The sequence below is a fragment of the Phoxinus phoxinus genome, assembly GCF_949152265.1.
Source record: "Phoxinus phoxinus genome assembly, chromosome: 11".
NCBI lineage: Eukaryota > Metazoa > Chordata > Actinopteri > Cypriniformes > Leuciscidae > Phoxinus > Phoxinus phoxinus.
The window spans coordinates 16,604,974-16,628,612 of record NC_136886.1 but is presented as its reverse complement, the minus strand read 5'-3'; the positions used below and the strand labels follow the sequence as shown (position 1 = coordinate 16,628,612).

Below are 23,639 nucleotides of genomic sequence, written 5' to 3'. Positions count from 1 at the left end.
CCAAACCTGTATGAAAATTCTGTGAGAAAAGGGAAGTCCACACTACAACTATAACGATAATGACTTGGAAGAACAACATCGTTGGAATTGGATTTTTTCAAGCTGATGAATGCTAAAAACATTGACAGCCAATCAGAATCCAGTTTAAAAGGCGCGCACATTTAAAGCAACAGACGACATAACTGTGCACGCTTATAATAATCCGTTGGTGTGGAGGTTACTATAGTTATGGTCCTTGGTGTGAACAGGCCTTTATCAAAGAAATATACACAGTGATGTTAAACTCAAAGTGCCATAGTGCTTCAGTGAATGATCTAACACGAGTAATTCTTGTCAACAGAGAGAAGAGGAAGCAGATAAGCTCGGACCGATCGATTACTTCGGGATAGGTACTGGTTTCCCCCTCCAGTATTATCCTTACTACGGCAAGCTGCTTCAGCCCCAGTACCTCCAGCCTCTGGTGGCCATCAAGTTCCACAACATCACGAAGAATATGGACATGCGCATAGAGTGTAAAGTATACGGACAGAACATCGATTACAACGAGAAGGACCGTTCTCAGGGACGTTTTGACATCAAAATCACCATCAAGTCATGACCTTAGCTATGAAAATAGCACTTTTATTCTGCCCATTTCAAAACACAGTAATTTAGATGAATAAACAAAGACGAGCACATATTCAATTGGAAAAAGCAACAACAACAACTAGTCTTGAACAAACTTTCACAACATACGGGACCTACACTTAATCTGTACGCTTTACACTAGCTTTCTCTGCATGTCTAGGGTTAGAATGTAAATTACAGGAAGAGTAGCAATAGCAAAGTATTTATTCTACTGTAAATGAGAATATTCCGTGAGCCATGGGACGTTCATTTATTACTGTAAATTATAATTCCACTACTGATGTAGCGAGCAGTGTTTCTGTCCCCTGAGTATTTCTGCCTAGTGTGGTCTCTTTATATTTTATGGAGTGTGCAGTGCAGTAGTCGCATACAATGGTCCTTTCCAAGCCATGTTGTAATTTCTGTTGTCTTATGTGAGAAAGACTTAGCGGTCCAAGGTGTGTGTGAGTGTGTGTGTGTGTGCGTGTATGAGAGAGAGGTTGAGTGTGAATGTGCGTATATTCGTCTACTTAAAAACTGAAAATACTGGCATGGTACGCTCTGAACTCCCCAGGTCTGTGTGTGTGTGTAAGTGACTGCACTCCGTTCAAACCTTTTTTTCCTTTTTCTTTGCATCTTTTGTTTTTCATTGATTGTGGGGAATGTTTTTACATCACCTTTTGACTTTTTATTTGATCTTCTTGCAATTTGGGAAATTGGGGCTAATGAAAATTCTGTGTACGGCTTTTATTTTTCTTTACTATTAAGTGTAGAACTGTGTGTCTAGTGTGGAGGACTGAAGTGGCCAGTGGTCACCATGGCAACTCAGTGCTTTTCTTTTTTTGTTTTGTTCTGGAGACATCACATGCTGTGATGTTACTTTCTAATGAATGTTTTTGCCATTTTCATGGTGGAAGAATTTTATATTTATGCAGTTGTACAATTTTTTTTTCAGCAGGAGAGAGTGTAATGTATGAATCCAAATACCAAAGTCACTGGTCAAAGGTTAGAAACCTATCAGATGCAAAGCAGTACCCCATGTAATAGGATATTTTGTTTGTGTTTAAAGTTCTTAAAAGTCATTGTTGGACATCAGAACACTTGTCAAGAGTTGCATTTGCTCTTGTAATGTTATTTAAATCTGGGTAAGACCTAAAAAGAAATAAATGGACAGACAACTGAGGCGTTGTTAAAGTGGTCTTTATTTAAAAAACAGCCGGACGGACATCTCTCACAGTTGCTTCACCCATCTAAAATCTTAAAGAAATACTGGACCTGCAAAACAGAAATTCCCACAATTCAGTTCAATCTTCCTCCAAAAGACAATAGTTATCCCAAATATCACACTATGTACCCTAAACTCTTAAAAATAAAGGTTCAAAAAGGAGGTTTTCACAGAAATGCCACATAACCATTTGTGGTTCCCCAAAGAACCTTTCAGTGAATTGTTCCTAAAAGTGCCATATTTTTTCTTAGTGTGAAGGACATTTAAAACATCTAAAGGACCCTTTTCCACTCTAAAGAAGGTTTTCTAGAATGGAAAGGTTCCATAGATGTTAAAGGCTCTTCGAGGACCAAAGACGCCAATAAAGAAGCATTATTTTTAAGTACACAGTGTACTGTCTAGTGCAGGGACAGGCAATTTCTGTCCTGCATAGTTTAGCTCCAACCCTGATAAAAACTCACCTACCTGTAGCTTTCTACTAATGTCCTGAAGCCATTGACTATCTGGTTCAGGTGTGTTTGATTAGGGTTGGAGCTAAACTCTGCAGGACAGTGGACCGACATTGCCCAACCCTGATATAGTGTATGAATTCTCTAAGGTTATTTGTCATCCAACATAGGTGTCAGAAAGCCCCACTGCTACGTAATGAAAGCTGCCACAGTTGAGTGCATAAAGTGTCCAACATTCAACAGGCATAGAATAGTGGATAAGTACATGAATTTGCACACACCTAAATAGAACATCTAATAAATCACAAAGCCCATCATAATATATAAACCTGCATTAATCTATGATGCACTTATAGCACTTCATCAGGCCTCGGCATCAGCTCGCCAGCTTGTTTTACTTTCAAACAATTGACTTTCCCTTGAATTGTGCCTGTTACGGCAGCCGGCGTCTGTGCTGGGCCTCTGTGAGGCCTGAGCTCTTGGAATGTCATGGCTGAGTCGGTCAGCAGGCAAATGATTAACAAGGGGCCATTTGTGCTGGGAGGCTGGACAGATCAGGAGTTGTGCACAACAATGACGTCCACCGGGCCAAACCCACTCCCTGGCATAACAAAGCCTTTTTTTCCCCTTCTACCAAACCGACCGCCTGCATCCCTTCCTGTGAGACACGCTGGGCTGTAGGTCTGCCTCTGCCCACTGCGGACAGTCATGAGACCTGGATGCCATTTTGTTCTGGGCTTCATTAGCATTTGTGGGATCCAGAAATATTTTTGAAGGCAAACAAACATCCTCAAAGCGAGTAAAACGAGGCCGAAGACAAAACGTGACTGTGTGTCTCTTGCATAACATTGAGTTTGAATGGGATTTGCATGAGCTCACCTCCAGAATCCCATCCTCTGGTAGGTCTGTGCAGTGAAGGCCATTCTGCACTTTGTTTTTGCCGTAGAGCGCTCGTAAAGCGGCGGGCCGAAGGTGCCGTGCAATTTCCTGTATGGAAACAAAACATAACGTGACAACAGCTCTGTGATGGGTTAGTTTGTGAGAGCAATGGAGCACATGCTTTGAAACAGTGTTTCCTTTGGATAATAGAACAGGTGATGATGCATGTGTTGTGATGGTTACTCATGGCCAACGCTGTTGCGAGATCACATAACATCACATTCTATCCAGGGCATCAGGTTACTCACATGTGTTTGTTCATGTCACTCAAACAGATTATTGCAACATCAGCTTCCTAAATAGTTCCGTCAGTGTCACACAAAACTTAATTTTCAACTTATACTTGAATGAAAATGCTTTAGGCTAGCATTAAAATGATCGATATATTGGTACCATACTGGATATTTAATTGTTTGTGCTATTTTTACACTTAGATTATCTTTATCCTTTACATTTAGATGCCGTCGCAAATCCCAAATAGCAAACCACAATAATTCAATCAATTCCCGATGGACAAAATCAAGTCCCGCCTTGCAAAAATGTATTCTTAATAACCACTAAAATGTAGATATTTCATTAGAATAGTATTATGTACTTGTGCTACACATAATATGTTCTACTATGAACCTTTTAGGTCTAAATAAGTTATGACTTTTTTCAAAGAGTGAGCCATAATATCAAAATAATGATGTGTTTATCTGTATTGGACAGAATTGAAATACCTGTGCAATCCAGAATTGTGACATTATTTGTGTGAAACCAAACCAGCTTTTATTTTCTCTGGTCAAGCTCATCTCAACCTGATATTAACACCAGTCTGGCAGAGAACTGCTGCTCATGCACTCTAGGCATGCTGTCATCTAGCAACAAAAAAAAAAACAGCCAAACGGTAACAGAGGAATACAAGAGATACGAAAGTCCCACATAAAGACTAACAAAATGGGACTGATTGAGTGTAACAGTATGAGCGATTTAAAATATATATATGATCACCTTTACAAAGATGCACAAATGTTAAACAAATACTCCTCCCTTGCCATTACAGCGTGACAGAAGTTCAAGGGGTCTTGGCTGAGTTTACTTTGGGTTTATATTTCAATGCCCTTTCAGCAGAATGTTGGACTAATACCAGGTCTTGACTTCAATTCGCGCTCACATGTGCTTCTCATTCAGAGCTCAGCTGGCCAACTGGCTAAGGCTAAAATGGAACGTGATGAAATGAAATATTCCTAAGGACACAAGCCCCGGCGGCTCTACTGTCCTCTGCTAATCTCTACCAGTAGGAAATCTAACTCCCAATCTCTGCCCATGGGGGATGGGTTATCTAAATGTAAATAAATTGGGTTTCCTTAGCCACACCCATCTTGTCACCTCCATTTTGATCTCTGGATTTCCATTTCAGTGGCCTGGAACCTGTTGAAGACCACACAGTTTAAACAAAGAGCGAGTATTAAGCGACCACACATTGTCATGAGAGAAAGTCTCAGACAAAATTAGTGTTTTGGTTCAAATAAAGACACCGCTGGAACATGTGATTTCCTTTCTTAAGCTTTGGCATATTTAGAGACTCTCGCTGGTTAGTTATTATCCTTATCTTGTTGACATTGAAAAAGCACATTAAGGCAATCCTTCTTTAGCTTTATCTATATATGATGTCTGCTTTGCGATTCATTTAAAACAAGTTTGGGGTCGATATGAAAACGTCTGAAGTGAGAAATATTACTAAAATAATTGTTTTCTATTTTGTAAATTGTAATTTATTCTTGTGATGGCAAAGCTAAATTTTTAGCAACCATTACTCCAGTATGCAGTGTCACATGATCCTTCAGAAATCATTCTATGCGGATTTGGTCCTTAACATTTTTTTCATAGAAATCTTTAGGTAACATTACAAATGAGTCGCATTGATTTAATGAATAAAAAGAGTAATTTCTTTCACACACACAATAAAAATCCTACCATCCCCAAATTTCGAATGGCATTGTAGGTTTAATCAGAACATTAATCTTAACCAGGCTTAATCAGCTGATTAACTTTGTTTTAAATAGACAAATTATTGTTTAATCTAACTGGAAGTGGACTTTTAAAGTGCATGTAAATGCACTTATTCATCAAACACACAGATATGCTCACAGTGAGGCTCATTTTGAGTGTTGAGATAATTCCTGGCAAAAGTTATCTCACTATAATTGTGTTAGTTATCTATAAGTGATCTGCAGCCGCTGAGCTTAATGTCACTGTAATGAGTCCTGCCAAGCCCAAACACTGATGGTTCTACACAAACTACAGGCTAGGATTAGGAACAAACAAGCTAAGGGAGTTCATTTCGCCTTTCACTGCCTCTTTGTCTCATGGAACTCCTTTGGGAAATTGCTTTAATCAGCACGTTTGTAATGTATGACTGAGATATCCATGTTGGTGATATCCATTTCTAACGGCCGCTGTTTGACGTCAGCATTCATAGTGTGCGTGTGTTCTCATTCTAAAAAGAGCCGCTGCATATACAAACTAAACCTCCCACACCCCACTACACAGAACATAAAGAGAATGTCAATAGAGAGGACACACTGACGCAACACTACTGTCTATGTAGACCGAGGCGAAAAAATCGTTACCTCACAAACACTCCTCTCGCTGTTCGCTGATAAAATGGGGCCCGTATTCAGAGAGACGTCTCAGTCTTAGAGTCAAGTGACATGACTTAACGTCTGAGTATATGGATATCTGACTCTCAGTGCCATTTAAAAGTATTTGGCAATCATCACAAATGATTGAAAACTAAAATAACGGTAATTTAGAGGGACAATTTCCAACTAGATGGGTAAACTAGCCCTAATTGGTCAAATGGGTGAAAGACAATCTGGGCGTATAGCTTGTGTAAGAAGAGTGTACTGTTCCAGACTTAAACTCCTCACATTTAACCCTGTGTGTGCCTGCTGTTTAGAATGGCAGCTGACCCTACTGGCTCCAAAAGTTATTGAACACTGATGAAAATGTTTTTTCATTAATTTTTGATCATTAAAAAAATTATTTTCATTATAAATTGTTTTATTAGCATAACATCTACATAACATCTAAAACGGATATTTGACTAAGTTAATGTTTTACTGTATTTTTTTATTAAATAAATGCAGCCTTGGTTAGCATAAGAGGCTTCTTTCAAAAACATTAAACATCGTACCAACCCCATACTTTTGAATCATTTATCAGACATTGAATTGACACTGACTGAAGCTGATCACAAGGTCAGATTTTTTTTGTTTCCTGTGTACGTCAATGGGCTCTTCGCTGTAAAAACAGCCATGTTTAATAAATGAGGCTCATTCTTCACACCCCCTCCATCAAGGTCTCTCACTTCACAGCTATCAGAAGTCAATGTGCTAATCTGCCTGGTGAATGTTAATTAACAAGCAACAGTTTCAAGCCACTTTTATTTATGAGGACCTTTTGTAATCCCAAACAAGCCAAAATGGGTCTTTCTAGACAAATCACCAACACATGTAAATATCAAACCAATCCCTATTTCTATATAGTAACTAAACATAAGTAAACCAATTTAAAATAGCAAAAATCATGTAAAAAAACATGTCGATTTGGTTTCAACAGTTTTCTGAGATATCAAGTTTTGGTTCAACCTTGTAAGGCAACTACAAGATCCCATCTTTTTCTCCTACTTGATAATTTTGTCTAGCAAATGTTCAGATATACAGTAAATGCACGTAAGTAGACACTTTTCACTGAGCGGCATGAAACGCTGTGGAAAAGTTCGGCTAGTGCACATTTAAATAGCCTTGGAGCAAAAAATCGACTGTAACCTAGTCCCACATGAGTGATTTAAGACCTTGAGAATTAGTGGCATCACAATTGTGCTTTCACCATTGTGCCCTCAAAGAAAACACTTCACCACAGGTGGTGGCAAGGGAATTGCCACTTGAATAAGTCATTTGAATAAGAAGCATAGGCAAATGGCAATGCACAAAGTAACCATTCATCTAAAGGTGAGGCCACATTTAGTGTTTTTTGGAGAATTTTCTTGGGCGAAATCCTGTCATTTAAATAAGGATTGAATTGAGAATTTCATGTGAAAGCTAAATATTTCCCAACGGCAATTTTGCAACAGGCTCAAGTTAGTCACTCGAATTCGCCACGTTGAAAGTGGCCTTTAGTGGATTGTTAGCTGTAACACGTTGGTTTTTGGAATTTATTTGAAATAATTTAAGCCGCGGATGAATAAAGGCTTTTTTTAGATTTTCATGGGTTGAAAGTGACTGTGCATCATACATCGCGACACTATTGACAATAGATATTTTTGCCCACAAATTTTTGCTTAAAATTTTGCAAATGTGCATGCACCTTAAGGCATGACAACAAAGGCTACAGTGTTAAGCTAGAGTGAATGTAGGACAAAAAGTTTGTGTGGTGATATATAGCCTAAACTATTTTTTTGTGTGTGTCATTTATGATCTAAAAAGAACCAAAGCAGACTCTTAACGTTAGGAAAATAGAGGGAGAAAATCTGCACTAATTTGACGCCAGATGACGGGCAGATTGTCCGAGGCCGTTCCAGATCAGTCCCGGTCACATGGCTCACTCACTCCCTGTTCCTGGTGCCACTCTGATGTAAGAGGGGATGCTCTGATGCTTAATTAAGCAGCAATCGATGCTGTGGGACACTAGAGCCTCCTAAGAGAGCACCGCCATGGTAACTACAGGTCTCCACGGCCCCGACTTCATGCCCACATACTTGCAGCACTGACACATGCTAGCACTATTCGAGATCAGATCCCTGACTGATTGAATAATCTCATTTGTGGATGGACAATTAGCTATAAAACAGGAAACGTTCATGGGCAGATTATTTTGCCATGGGCAGATTTTTTTTTTTTTATGCAACTGCTCTCACTAGAAACCCTTTTTAAACAGGCTTTTGCGCAAACATAAGATAACCATCTATAGCACATTCTGTTATTTGTACTTGAGTGCTTCATGCCTTGTCAAATACCCTAATCCAGGAAAAACCTTATTGTTACCAATTGCCTTTGCTCTTTATTCACAGGCTAAAACATGTTGGTCTGTCATATTTCTCACAGATCTAATAGGGCTGTACAGAAGACACGTGAGACAACAGTGTCAATTGTGCTTTGTTTCTTTGTGTAGCAGGCAACACAGAGAACTTGACTGACACAGAGCCATACTAGAACAAGAACACTAGATTAGCAACATCCTAATAAAACTGAGCGCAGGGCACTTAAACACAAACTTGACCTTACACTGTAGAGCTCTATTAAAGACATAATTCTACCTCCACAACCATTGTTCACTTTTGATACATTTGGAGGACATGGATACACAAAATGCTCTTGTCTAAAGTAGGCAAACACTGTGTCCAAACATCTAATACTTCATCTTATCTCCATTGTCTGTGAAAAATCAGGCACGGTTACATTCACACTGTATAGGTTTACCGTGTTACAAGTTACCTTCGTTTCCAAGTGGAGGTTCAGTTACGGTATTTTGGAACCTGGAGCTGAAAGCCAGTCAGTCATTGACAGGCATTCAGTTGAACTTTGTCAGTTGATACGATCTGTCGGCACAATACATTATTCATGAACTCCAACACCATATGAGACTTAAGCACAACTAAGAGAACAGGATCTTGGTGCGTTCTCACACCGAAAACAAATGGCTAATTTCTTCTGTACAATGGACCAAAGTCAGCCTTGGAGCTTATTAAGTTCAAACAGACTAATACAGAATGTACATGAATGTAGAAAGGCAGACAATAACTGCAGGTATTAACACAGAAACTGGAGAATTAATTCTTTTGTGAGGTTGGTCTGTTCTAATAACACAGCAGAATGCAACTTCACACATTTGGAAACAACCTTGTACAAGGAAGTTTTGTCTAGAAAGACATTGTTTCCTTGTGTACACAGACACTTGAGTCAGAGAATCTGGTTACACTGAACAATACTGTCCAAACAAGGAATGAGAAAGTTAAAATCTCCCACCAATTGACTTGAGTTGACATCTTAAAGCCAACAGGATCAGCCATGATGAATTTTTCACTACCTTCACACATATCTCCTTGCTATATTACACTTCTATCAACATGATAAAGAGATCTGTAATATAAAAGGTAATGGAGAGGAGCAGTGTTCCACAGCTGATATCATTCCTGAATACAGCAATACTACACAACAAATAGGTCTGAAGAACAGAAGTGTTCAGAAACCACATTCTTAAAACAAATATTGGTTAAAACCTTTACATTGACCTTGACATTGAACTAAGACTGTCCTAAAATGAGATTCGACAAAGGAAATGTCCAAAGTTGGGACATTAAAGTCTGATTTATGACCAATGTAAAATCCCATAGGGTGCATTGTTAAGATATAACTTGCAGTAATTTGCAGAGAAGCTCCACAACGGTCTCAAATTTTTAAAAAAAATATAATTCACTTGGATTGCTTGGAAAGGTGATGTCTCGCTAATAATAATAACCATAATAGGTTTCAAAGGTAATTTTTTATCCAAATCTTTTGTAGCATTCAAACCATTTATTAGGGATGCAGAACTATAAAAATGATGGCCGATAACTAACAACCATTAACATTACAATATTTATCGTCTTATGTCAACAACCAATAAATGCCCCAAATACATTAATAATTCAGTCATTTTAATTGCTATAAGTGAATTTAGGCATAAATCATAATGTAAAATAATAAAAAAGGATATTAATTTTGAGACTTGCCAAAGATTACATTAAAAGTGTTATTAAATTATTAGTGTTTTTAAAGATCAACTTTAAGTAAACGTTAGATGACAGCAAACATATGCTAACTGTAGGGAAATTAACAATTAAACATTCAATATCAACCGATGCCGATAATAAAAATAAAAAACATTGGCCAATAGCTGACATGGTACTGTGCATTCCTACTATTTATTTTACTTTTTATTGTCTTTTAATTACATTTTTTAGTAGTAGTATAAATTTGTAATATCGGCCAAAACATTAAAAAAACTGGGAATGCACTGATATTAAAATTATGACCACAACCAATAAACTGATAATTGTTCTAAAGGACAAAACAACAAGGTCTGACTGATCTCATGTCTTCTTTACAGGGGCTGATGGTACACTAGGACACAAAGTGGTCCAAAATTAGCTAAATTCTGCCAAATGAAGCATGTGTCCTCAGGTTAATTTTCAATGTTGCTGAGCTGACATAATGTTAGACACATGTTCTATTCTTGTTTCCCACCATACGATGGACCATGCTGTGGTACTGCTCCCTTATAAATAAACTTTACAAGGCAACTCTCATGGTCCTTCTCATTTCACTACCATTTGGTAAGGCATTACACGACTCTAAAGTGTGTTCGGCAGTGGGAAAAGCTCAGAGGTGTGTAGGTTACCAGAAAAGAAGAGTGGTTAATGAAGCATGTTGAATCTAGACTGACTAATCACGTCATCAAACACTGACCCTTTCCCCCTAAAATCCATCATACGGATCTCCAAACTCTGCAACAGAACATGACTGTTGAGCTGTTGAACAGAAAGCTGACTTGCACTCTGAAAACTTTATGATGCTCTCATAAAACTTTACACATTCCAACCCGAATTAATGTAATCTTTGTGTTTGCACAGGATTTTGAAACTTTCGGCTGAAATGAAAGAAAAACACGCCTGCCTTCAGACTCAAACAGCGATGAAGAGTATTATCCTCTCTTTATGAACTACAACTAATCCTTCACAAACAATGCTGAAAATATTTCTCCCCTTCTTTTGTTCACACAATCCTGGAGTCTCAAAGTGTTAATGGTTTATCCTTATATCCGCCTCAATTTGGTCTTTCTGCATTTTGGTCCAGCAAGGTAATCTTCAGGATTGCTGTAGCCAAGGACAGGGGTTCCAAAACTTTTCCATTCCAAGACCCACCTAGACAAGTATAATCTATCTTAAGATCCACTGAAATATGTGGGATGGGGGAGGGGTGTCAGAAGTACTGTAAACTTAACCTTAATCAAACATTTAATCGCGTATTTTAAAATAATAATTTTATTTTATAGTACAACTGTAAAATTTCAATACTAATATTTACATTTTAATTTCTTCATTTACAGACATTAGAGAGTATATGAAATATGTCAATAAAAATTGAAACACGCTCGCTCCGAGTGTTTTTAAACTCAGCGCAGTAGCAGTAGTAGTAGTATTTGAGTTCATTGCAATATCACCATCACCGGCTATTGCATGGCAGATATATATTAAACATTTTAACAACATAGTATCATAAGTACGTGTTCAGGGCAGAAAAAGCTCTCGCGCTCGTTCCGTGTGTACATGAGGTAGCGAAATGCACACGAGGGAATGCAAACACGACCACGTCTCTGAAAGATGTTGAACAGACCACAGAGATAAACGAACAGACCTGAAACAGCCACTCATGATATTGAATATTGTAATGCAATTTCATGCAGAATACTTCGAATTCGAAACAGTGTACATATTTATATTAAATAAATGACAGCTTTTGCGATTCGAAATAGGTAATGTCTCGGTTTCTAATGTTGGTATATTGTGCAGCCCTAGACTAAACTGCTTGTGTCTGTGTAAGTGTCATTCACTGAAATGCAGTGAAATACAGTTCGAAAACAACAAATAGGAGACACCAACTAATATATCAGCATGCACACATCTTTGAAAAACATTTAGTTAGGTTTGTCAGAGATGCTGGTGATCAAACCAAGATTGCTTCCATTACAATTGATGAAGCGGTCTGTGGTCTACTCCAGCCACTTTATTTTGCCTGTTTTTCTGAAATAAATCTGGTCATCAACACAAAACATAACTGTGCATATCACAAGACTATCTAGCAAACATTCATTGTACGGACATTCACTGTATCCAAACAATAAACATAAGAATGACTGTTCAAATTTGAGTTGTTCAGTATAAAGACCTTGCAGTTAATATGCTAGCTCCAACATATAGCTGCAACACTCTTGTGCAGGAAAAATGTGCTAAAATACAGCTCGAGTAATGATAGCACTCCCTCCTCCACCCCTGCCACATTTCCTGTCCTCGTTCTAAAGGTGGTGTTATTGTTATCTAAAAATAAAACAGTTTAAACTTAAATGTACTTTAAATAAAAAGGCAACAAAATACAGTATCTACATACCTTGTTAAGAGCTGTGCTTCAGTTTAACATTTATTCATGTTGATAAAGGAAATTAATTACTAGGCTAAATAACAAGGCTTTATAACATTATAAATGGAGGTAAAGGCGGCTCAGCACATGGTTATGTTGTATATGTGTTTAGTGTGATTTGGTAAATGGAAAGGAATGGGTGGTAACCCCTCATTTATTCACAGCAACAATCAAAAAGTGTTTACGGTACATTATCTAGACCAGTCTATCTCCACAAAACACACATAATAACTATGTTTTATGCATCATACTGGCAGTGTTTATAAACCACGGACATGCAGCCACAGATCCAGCACAAAAGGAGGGGGGGAAAGCAGGAGAACATGTCAAAATAAAGAGCATGAGTTCAAAGAACTTGTGAGATATAAGACAATATTATTGCTGTTGTGACCAGACAATGCTGATATACAGCCTGTCAGAGTGTTTAAAAACCAACCACACGCTCTCACGCTCTCTCTCTTTCCCTCTGCACCATGTGTGTGTGTGTGTGTGTGTGTGTGTGTGTGTGTGTGTGTGTGTGTGTGTGTGTGAGAAAGAGAGGGTGGGGGAGGACCCAGGGCGGGGCTGTCAATTGAGAAGTGCGTAGCTCTTTCCGTAACCCATGATTGAGCAATCCAGTTTGACCTTGTAAAGGTCACAACACTGGAGCCATGCTCAGAATATCAAAGCCATTTGTGTCACAAATATCTAGGAACACAAATATCTAGGGGGCAAGCATCAGTTTGTGTAAGGTAATAAAAGTAATAAAGTGCTAACAACAAGACAGTTTGCACAACTGGAGGTCCAACTCAATCTCAGAAGAAAAGCAGCTATTTTACAAGGTGGCGATTTCGTGTGAATTTGATTTGTACAAAAACTTTTTGGAAAGCAAAATGCTCCACCAGGGTCCAGACTGTGATCAAAAGGTTTTTTTGTTAGAGGTTGCACTGGTGCGATCACAATGTTTCCCACCCGATAAGAGCTTCCATTTCTGTTGCATATGAAAAACATCAAACGGCAAACAAAATGAAAGCGTGCTTCTCGTTTGAGCTGTGCAGCGCCGGCAGTTTTTCAGCTCGGACCAATATTAGACAGTGCAGTGCAAGCTCAGAACAGGATTACTCGCGGTCTGATCTTGATCACGGGACACATTACTACACAGCAGTGGGGGATCCAATTGGAGGGCTAAACTCTAGCGCCCATAGTCCACCTTATTACCCGTCAAAGGAAACCAAATGGACCATAAGCGAGTGCCATACTGAAAATGACAAAGTCCACATTATTATCAAACCTTTTAGTGCTGTGCGTAAGGCTGATAAACCCTAACCAAGGACTCCAAGGATTGTAATTCTTATCTAATGGTACATCATGACTGGTACCTGCAGTTTACAAGCTATCTCTGCCATTAGTAGAACACTTGGCAGAATTGTGACCACCTAGAGCGGAAACAGTCGTCATGCAACATGAGTGGGCAGACTAATCTTTCGTAAAAGACGAAACCTGCATGGCGGTGTACATTTCGACTGGTTGATGCAGACACAAAGCTGGTTTTTACCTGGGGGCGTACAAATGATATGCCTTCAGAGCGCTACAGATAACATGATACATAAGGTAAAAGAGGTCACAGAGTACAAGAGACTGAAGGACCATTAAAGCTCTGTTATAACTTTCATAAAACATTGATATGACCTTGAAGTGACTTTAAAGATGTATGCTTACATGCATGATATAAAAAGCACTGAAATGATTAATGCTATGCTTGTGGGTATAAGCACATTACTTAAGCTGTTTTTGGGAAAGAAACACACTATAACATGGCATGGGATTCAGCAGTCTGGTCACTCACAGGGTCTGCTGGTCCACAGAACTCCCGAAAGACTTTGGCCGCATCGGTAGCATGGATCTCCAGGGCCATACAAGGTCCAGAACAAAGTTCATCCACCATATTCTGCAACACAAGCAGTCAAGAGTTAACGATTCCCCTGGTCTACCTGTGGTGCCTGTACCAATGAAAGAGCTTATTATCTGAACAGACCTTGGGAAGACATTGGAGCAGCTGGAGGACTCAAGTTACCAGTGTGCCTCTTAATAAATATATAAATTAAAGGATGTCAAAGCAAACAATTGTTGCTATTGTTCTTAGAACAGGTTATTTGGAACAAGACTAGTTCTAATTCTCTTTTAATCTGGTTTGATGAGTTGACCTCTGTGTTTGGTATGTATAAGTTTGTGGGCTATTAAAATTATGGGGAGAATTTGAACCACTAAACAGCCCATGGGCAATTTTCACATCCTCTGATCTAGTTGTGGTGTCCACAATTGGATCTTTTCAGTTTTATATTTCAAAAAGAATAATAAGCACTAATAAGATCCATTTTTGCGTGTCAAAGACACCGTGTCTATTAACAATGTACGGGTTACTTTTTGTGACTACATACAAACAAATATCAAAATCAAACATTTATGAGATCTACAAATAATAATAGAAACAATTATAAAAACTATATAGCCAATAAATTACCATCATAAACCATTTATAACCTTCATGAGAAACTGTTGTACACTCTTCAAAAAAGGGTTTTCACAGCAATGCCATAAGAGGAACAATTTCAGGTTACCCAGAGAACAATTCAGAGAACAGTTCTAAAAATATATTTTTTCTTTCATTTGAATAATCTAAAGAGCCTTTTTCCACAATGAAGAACCTTTTGTGCAATTGAAAGGTTCCATGGATGCTAAAGGTTATATATGAAACCATATATGCCAATAAAGAACCATTATTTTTAAGAGTGTAGGTTATCGTTAAACAATGAAGATAGAGAAGCATCAAAGAGCTTCCCTATTTCACAAGAAATCTCCACACAGTGTCAATGTAACCGCAATCTCTGCAACCCAATGAGCTGTGCTGTTACAATGATAACATGGAATATATATTTGAGTATTTCAAAGCAATGCAGTTTGCTTGTAGTGGAGATAATGGTTTAGGTTACTCTAAAATTACTACCAAAGGCTGTACCATGTATTACATAATAAGAGGATAAGTCATTGAGTGATGATGACATGTCAACAAGGTGATACATTTTGAGAAAAATCCCTGTTTCCTATCTTATAATTCACATGGTCTTAACATGTATAACTTATAAGATCACAATAAGATCTTCTGGGCACAAATTCACTTTGTTACAGCAGCCAGAGTAAGACAATGTATTTTTTGCAGTGGACCCCATTCTCTCATTTTGTCTACTTACACTAGTAAAGCTCAAAAATAGTAGCACACTCACTGAAGTGTTTCATAGGCACTTTGCACCTGCAGCATGCAGTCTGTGTTTTGTAAATGTGAGGCAATCAATATGTTGATGAGACAGTTTTCATGGCAACAGACAAGGACCTGTACTCCAAAATACCCACTGGCTTCAATGACCCGGAACCGAAAATGGCTTATTTTTGGTCTAAAAGGCTTGTGTGGACGCTATCAAAATAAATTATTGCTTTTCGGCTGAAATACAAAGACTAGAAAGTGATTTATTGAAGCTAAATAGCGAACAGGAATGTGAAGGTTGTTCCTGTGAACCAAAATTCCACGTACTGTGACGACACGCTGCCCAAAACAGTGAAGTTGACATGAGGCGAGCGATTGTCGATGCCTTTAAGAGAGGTTTGCAGGAGACAGGTGTGCATGTAGTTACAATCAATGCTTCGGAGACTTCACTCAATGAATAATTAAACAACTGGAATCTCATTTGTGCTGAAAAAGGGAGCAGAACTGAACTCCTTTAGACTGAACCCTTGAATTATCATAGAGTTTAAAACGGCAATTAAATTGTATACTATATAGGAGCTATAACAAGCAAGGTTTTTTTTAAATAAGTATTTGGTTCCACTTTATATTATGTGTCTTCAAATACTATTGTGTATCAACACAATTAGTGCATTGTATCAAATTATTCATTTAAATGTTATTACATAGTATTTAAAGACATGTAATATAAAGTGAGCCATGTATTATTTAGAATACTTGAAATCATAGTAGAGAGAGAAGCAACATATACTTACAGTATACTCGGCTACAACCCCTTTGTAAACCTCTAAAAACTCCTCAGCATTCGCTCGATCCATGTTGAACTGTGGAATAATGGAAAACCAAGCCACAATTTGAATACTGAATAAAAGCAAACTAAAACACTTACATGGACATTCTTTACTTTTATAAATGGGTGAATATAGCCAAAATCAAGGAATAATATAATATCTGCATTATATATAAAAATAATAATAATAATAATAATGTTTATTTTCACAAACAAAATGTATGTATTAATCACAATTCTGACTATAACGGTGCATTTGAGAGGGTTATCCAACACATTGGAGATAAATTCTCCAGACCAACCATTCCAAAATATTATCACTGTCTGATATTCTTTTTATTGACCACCAACTCAGCCCTGGACATACATGCTTTCTAATAGTAACAAAACCGCCATTGATCCACTCTTGCCCAGGGGCATACTCTGTACACTATTTTCAGCAGGGTCATGTGACAAAGCTTCAGCGCTGTAATTGGTCAGCAGAGGACTCATTTGGAGATGTGGGAGGCTGCTGATCTGGTCACAGAATGTATGGTCGATGACGGGGTCAGGTTACACCAAAGGCAAAACATAATTGTGTTTGCCCTTGGTTCATACAAAGATTCTTTTTTCTTCGCCTATACATTTGCTATTAGTTTGATCATTTGTTCTTTTAAAGAGAGGCTGGTCTAATATCCAGAAAATGTGTATATCTTTCATTGCTGAAATTAATTGAACTATTATTTGGACATACTGTTTGAAATGATAGCTATTGTATTCAAGTTTGCATCTAAAGACTGAAATATAATTTGAATTGAACTAAAATACTTACCATTTGTAGGGCAGATATCTCAAATCCATTTTCTATGACTGACTTGAGAATCTTTCCTGTCAACGCTGGGAAAAAAATAAGACAGTCTAAATGAAAGATGATCATTTAAAATGGCAAAAAAAAAAAAAAACTGCAAAAACTGCAATGAATGCAATCTTACATTTTACAAAAATCTCTCTAGACCTTATATAACTGTTAATGCAAGAATAAACCATGCAAACACAGACTGATTTAAAAATTTTTTTAAATCATTCTCCACATATGAGTAAATAGCTTTATGGGGTACAGTGGATGTATAAATTAAGTTTTTTTTCCAGGCACAAAAGAATAAATAAATAAATAACAAAAAAAGTTAAAATAAAAATAGACAAAAAAAAGATTTAAATTAATCTTACATTTAAAGGTAAAGTGCTTAAAATGTAAGTGTATATAAACATTGCAAAAATGACATGTTCCCCTTTAAGGACACAGCAAAGTATAGTGCAGGGTATATGTGCGTGCTATTGGAAATATAACTTGCACTTCTAAGAGCAGACTAATCATTAGAGAGAAGTCTAATGATTAAGGCTTTGAGATGCTAACACAAAGGTTTTAAGTTCAATACCAAGTAGCAATAATCTAGGAACTCATGAGATCCTGCTCTTTCAACTATACGCCCTTGCTCTAGGGTGACTGTCCCTGCAGTTAAAGAACTATATGTTGCATTGGCCAGATCAGTTAAGTGGCAAGTAAGACTTTCGACCTTCTGTTTAACCTGATCATGCGGAGTTAAAGGACAAAAACAGTTCACAAGATCATGAAGGTGTGACTTCAAAGGAGAGACTTTGATCTCAATAACACGAGAGCGAATCTCCAGGTCCTCTCCTTTGGACTGAGTGCTGAAAGATTATATTAATAAAAAAGCACAGCGGGGTATTTATACATTAGAACTGATTTAGGGGGTTGTGGTTTCAATTTCAGTACAGTACAAGTTTGTACTGTATGTTTTAAAGGCTAATATCAATCATTCAGGGCATATAACATGTTAAAGGGAAATATATATATATATAAATTTTTTTAAAAAAAATTATATATATATATATATATATATATATATATGTATGTATGTTGAATTTGTTTCACAGTGTAGTCAGATATGTTAATGGCTGTACTTGACACAAAGCAATTACATTTGCTGTTTTTTTTCTCTCATCTTTAGGAGAAAGGGCAAATACTGCAAAGCACAAATCAAATGTGATTTCAATCTTATTTCAATAGCAGAAAAGGGCAAGGATCTGTTTAATATTTCCATTTTTAAAATTTAATATGTAAAATTTTCTAAAAAATAAGAGGGAAATGATCATATGTAGTTGACAGAGCATAAACAGATTATTTCCCTATGCACAGTAGTAACTGCCTCAGATCATTTTCTTTTGTCAGATAAATGACATCTTCACACATCTCCAACCCTCCCTCGGCACCACTGGTGACCCTAAAGGTTCCAATTCTGAAAGCAGCTTCCAGACACAATCAGCCCTGTTGCTAGGCAATGGTATCAGTGCTGCATGGCAACACATTTGTCTATTCCAGTCATGAGCCAGTTCAAAACAAATCAAACTGCTTTACTATTGGTTGAGATTTTTCAGTTAAAAAAAATATGGCTTAATTGGATAACATCTAAAAATGCTGAAACTTAAACCCTTGCATTGTTAAAGAGACTTTTTACCGGCTAATAGTTTTGAAAGGAAGTCAAATGTGTTTGAAGGTCTGATATCAATAAGTCAGACAAATGCTTTCAGCTACTATTAACTTTAGTGTTATAGACTTCGGACCATAAGGCGTGAATTTAGGAATACATTAATGAAGGATGCCCAAAGTTTAAGCCATTTCACAGTGAAGTAGCATGACCTTGATGACAACATTAACCATCTAGAGAAACTCACTTCACACTGCATACTAGGTTAATCATTGTATTCTATTAAAAGAACAGAGAAAGTGTGCAGGTAAAAATGCACAACAACTGTGATATGACCCTAACCCTGGACAATATGTTTGAGTAAATCATTATCCATTTATTATGGCATGCTGTTTGGTCGAGTATATGCCAAGCACAGACAATTCAGAGAATTATGACCTTTACCCTACCTACAGCTACAGTATGCACTGTCACTACGCATACTATATAATATAACAAACCAAGGTCACACATGGCATAATTAGCCAATTTTCCACAGATTCCACAAATTAAATTTTTTATTCAGCAAGGATGCATTAAATTGATCAAAAGTGACAGTAAAGACACTTATAATATTAAAAAAATCCTATTTCACATAAATGCTTTTGAACTTTCTATTCATCAAAGAATCTTGAAGAAAATTAAACATTTGGAATTCTGAAGGATCATGTGACACTGAAGTCTGGAATAATGGCTGGAGAAAATTAAGCTTTGCCATCACAGGAATACATTACATTTTAAAATTTATATATAAAAAATAAAATAAAATAAAAAGTTATTTTAAATTGTGATAACATTTCATACAAAATTATGTACGTTTTTAAAATGTATAGGGGTTTATACTGGCGGGCCCAATACAACATTCCAGGTTGTTCCTGTTGAGGACGAGATGCCAGCTACCCAGGCTACTGTATATTCATAGCGAGAAAAAAAGTGAAATATATAAAAATATATATATATGGTCTTACTTTTCAAAAGAGTCAACTGAAAAGTAAAGAGTCCTAACAGAGTTCAAGCAATCACACTCCATCAAATTATGCTTCAGTGATTAAGGACTCTGGCAAAAAGAAGGTTCTTCACCCATTAACAAAAACGTATGTGTTAGTCTGCAGTGGTCTATTCGACAGCGAGTATAGATAACAGGGTCCCACCAATTTTCTAAATGGACACGGCGGTTTACACCAACCACAGGATTGATTTAGTAAAGTTTGTTTCAATTACACTGCTTCCATTCGGCTTGCCATTTTTTTGAGGATTAAAGTGTTTATAATAGGTTTGAGGTCTAAAGGTGGAGACGAGAAATGGAAAGCATACAATTACACAATCCAATCTTACACGGTAACATTGCACAGTAACTATGACATCGCACAGGATGAGGCTATAGTTTTAAGTTAAAATCAGTGTGTAACTACAGTTTAGGGATGAGAACAACATGCTATTGTATGTCGTCAAGCCTATAATCCAAAAATAATGTTACAACACAAGGTGAACCAAGCCACATGACTATGCTGAAAAAATTAACAGAGCAGTTGCCGCATAATCTGTCTAATTACAGTCATGTAGCGGTTCTCTCGGCAGGCACTTTCATTACTGGCTATTTTTATTTACTCCTTTTGCAAACCTGGTGGGCTCCAGATCTCCAATCGAAAGGTAATCAGGGCTGCAATCCTCTTTAAATCAGTGGTTGCCAGCACTTTGATGGAGTTCTAGAGAACAAACACACTGCAGGAGGTTGGAAGCTGGAATATGAGTGTGGGTGTGCAATTGGTTGGACAATTTGGTGACTAAGAGAGTCGACACAATGCTAAGCGAAATGAAGTTGAGCAAAAGCTACAAAAGTGACCATAAGACTTCACTGTAGTGCTTTTGAAACAATTCTGAACATTTTGAACGTTATTTTGTTGGGACTGCGAGATTCACAATATGAAAAGAACATTTCAATAATGAGGCAAATTAAAAGTGAAGGATTGAAACCCCTAAATTCGTCAGAAAGTGCGTCGAAACAGTTTGAGGTCTTGAAGCACGTATCTTTTTGTGTTCATGACTGATTGGGTCTGTTGTTGGGGTTCTGGTGTGTGTGATTGTGTAACATTCCCTCCAGGTTACTCAGCCCACAGCAATGTACAAAATCAACTTGGGGCCTGCTTAGCCCATGGCCACAATGTGAAATATCTAACTCAGCCCTATCGAGAGGATTTGAGATTTCACAGGTCAGTGCCCTGGCGGCATGCTCCATGAACAGGGATCAGGAGACGGATTTGAACAAATCCGGAGTGAAGGCTTGGTTAAGAGTACGAACTGGCTTTGGGGGGTTTATACTCATCAACGTATAACAAGCAAAACAACAGTAGGCCCAGGAGGGCATGAAGACAATTTTATAAGCAGAAGACAATCACGAAAGGACCAAAGGACTCAGGAAGTAACACCCTCACTATGAAATGCTCTTTTCATTTGTACTTCCACCAAAACCACCACTTTGGTTTCACTTTGAAAAGAATAATTTTTTTTTTTTTTTTAGAAGAAATTAAAAATAAAATTGTTGTTTTTAAAATCCAGCACTGGTCTGGGTGGAGGCCCGTTTCACATCGCACACATAACTGCAAAAGCATAAAATAAAACCATAAATTATAGAATGGCTATCAGAATCCATTGATAAATTGCTTAGAAGTTCTTATAATTTTATGGTTGTGATCTAATTTGTGTGAGGTCCTTTCAAAAGTCCAACTTACAACTAAATAGTAATGCATCTACTTCAAACAGAACGCAAACTTTAAAAGGCAAAATATAAACGGCCTGGATTCAGTCAGATTTACTGAACAGGAAGTGTTGTTTGAATGTCTGTCACTGTGTACCTTCGGATCAAACCTGATGGATGTCTTTTTTCCAACAATGGGTGAGAGATTCCCTCTCTAGCAATAGGTTTCATAAAGGCTTACAATGCATCATTCTTAGAATTCAGCATGCTACTCGCGGGAAAAACAGACTCTAATTTTCTCAAATTAATCGCGGGAAAAATATTTACTCACAAATTAGCCATGACTATGGCTTTTGAGCAACTCTACAAGAGCATTGTTCCCATATGGAAAATAGGTTTAGTTTAAACCTTCAAATGGCAAAATATAGTACAAAATGTACAAAGAAAAAACATTTACAGTTTTAAAATACTATATATATAGTATAGTATAGTATAGTATAGTATAGTATAGTATAGTATATATATAAATACTTATACTTGGACCAGCAAATAAAAGAACATAGCCTAAGTAAGTATCTGGGACAGGAATGATGGGGTATGACATATCGGCATATTCTTCTAATGATAATGTGCACTTATAAACAGAGATGGGTTAATAATATACTACAAACAGCACATTACAAAGCAAATATTTAACTACGCTATATCTCATCTATAATAGGTCATTTCAAAGATGACTGATTAGACATGATATTGTCAGTGTCTGTGTGTGGGTTTACCCTCTGAGATGGCATGCGGTTTGATGATACAGCAGGTGCAGTCTGAGTACTTGGCTGTGTTGGAGGGACCGTGACCAGCAGTGGAGGGGAAAAAGAACTCCAGCTCCTAACAGACAAAAATGGGTATAATTAAAAACACAACCAATCCTTTCCTTTGACTTTATTAGTATATTACTGGAATAATTTGAATAAGAAAAGACTTATAAGCTTGATGAATTGCTTTTGACAGTTGCTTTTTTGTTACCCGTGCAGCAGATGCCAATGAGTCTGAACCATGTCCTGCATTTTTAGTGCCATCGGTACCAAACTGGGCTCTGAGACTATGCGCTGCATCTTTCTGTGCCACACCAGAATCAGTCGGGCCCAGAACTTTTCTCCAGGTCGACACTGCCTCATCCCCCATCAGCTCCATAGCGATCACGGGACCAGAGCTTACAAACTGCACCAGATTACTGTTGTTGAAGAAGAAGCAACTTTACGCATGGTGTTTCTGAGTGTATTTGTGGTTAAAAACACGCAAAGTCATGTCAAAGTCACTGTGACAATCTCAATGTTAGTGGTTCAGGTGTCAGAGTCTCCTTCAAAACCAGCCCTTACATAGAAGTCAATCATTGACTCAGGAAAGACTCACTTGAAAAAAGACTTTGACTGATGTTCCATGTAAAAGTCCGCTGCCTGCTTCCTGTAAGAAAGCCATAAAAGTACACAGAGTTAATAAGTGATCTCCAAACCCTACCATCTCTCGGCTGACTCTTATAGTGAAATAGAGTTTTATGTATGAAACTAAGACGCAAGAAGTACCTTTAAGTTTTTATAAAGTGTGCATTTCATCTAAATACCATTTTTTTGTAATTATGTCATATATTAATCTGATGACACATCAATTAGTGTGAGAAATATGACTAACACAACTTGCACATCTTCATACTCTGACGAGGACTGTCTCTGTCAATGAACAGCTGTTAGCTACTTCGAGGAAAGGTTAAAGCAGCAAAACCTGACCAGGCTAAAACAACATGGTACCGGTATATCAGAGAAACTCTCAGAGTCAGCATATTTCAAGAGGAAAAGGAAAGATTAAACATCAGCATTTTCCATTCTCCAAAAAAATGTAGTACTAAACCACATGACAT

At 37.4% G+C, this 23,639-nt stretch overlaps 2 protein-coding genes across 3 annotated transcripts in view; one reads left to right on the top strand and one right to left on the bottom strand.

Annotated features, from left to right (window-relative positions):
- atp1b1a (ATPase Na+/K+ transporting subunit beta 1a) overlaps positions 1-1,788 on the top strand; it is a 6,275-nt gene extending 4,487 nt beyond the window's left edge. Inside the window, exon 3 of the mRNA XM_079628522.1 lies at positions 325-1,788. Within this exon, the coding sequence (XP_079484648.1) occupies positions 325-598 (274 nt within the window). The 3' untranslated portion in view covers positions 599-1,788. The remainder of the gene's footprint in view (positions 1-324) is intronic.
- nme7 (NME/NM23 family member 7) overlaps positions 1-23,639 on the bottom strand; it is a 42,564-nt gene that overhangs the window by 9,368 nt on the left and 9,557 nt on the right. Inside the window, exons 5-12 of one of the 2 annotated variants that reach the window (XM_079629148.1) lie at positions 23,138-23,188; positions 22,751-22,958; positions 22,507-22,612; positions 17,319-17,383; positions 16,473-16,541; positions 14,266-14,367; positions 3,160-3,267; positions 1,790-1,881 (exon numbers count right to left, since the gene is read on the bottom strand). In XM_079629148.1, coding sequence (XP_079485274.1) covers positions 1,849-1,881; positions 3,160-3,267; positions 14,266-14,367; positions 16,473-16,541; positions 17,319-17,383; positions 22,507-22,612; positions 22,751-22,958; positions 23,138-23,188 — 742 coding nt within the window. In that variant the 3' untranslated portion in view covers positions 1,790-1,848. Of the gene's footprint in view, positions 1-1,789; positions 1,882-3,159; positions 3,268-14,265; positions 14,368-16,472; positions 16,542-17,318; positions 17,384-22,506; positions 22,613-22,750; positions 22,959-23,137; positions 23,189-23,639 lie in introns of those variants that run through there. The other variant, XM_079629149.1, reaches the window with a different exon arrangement.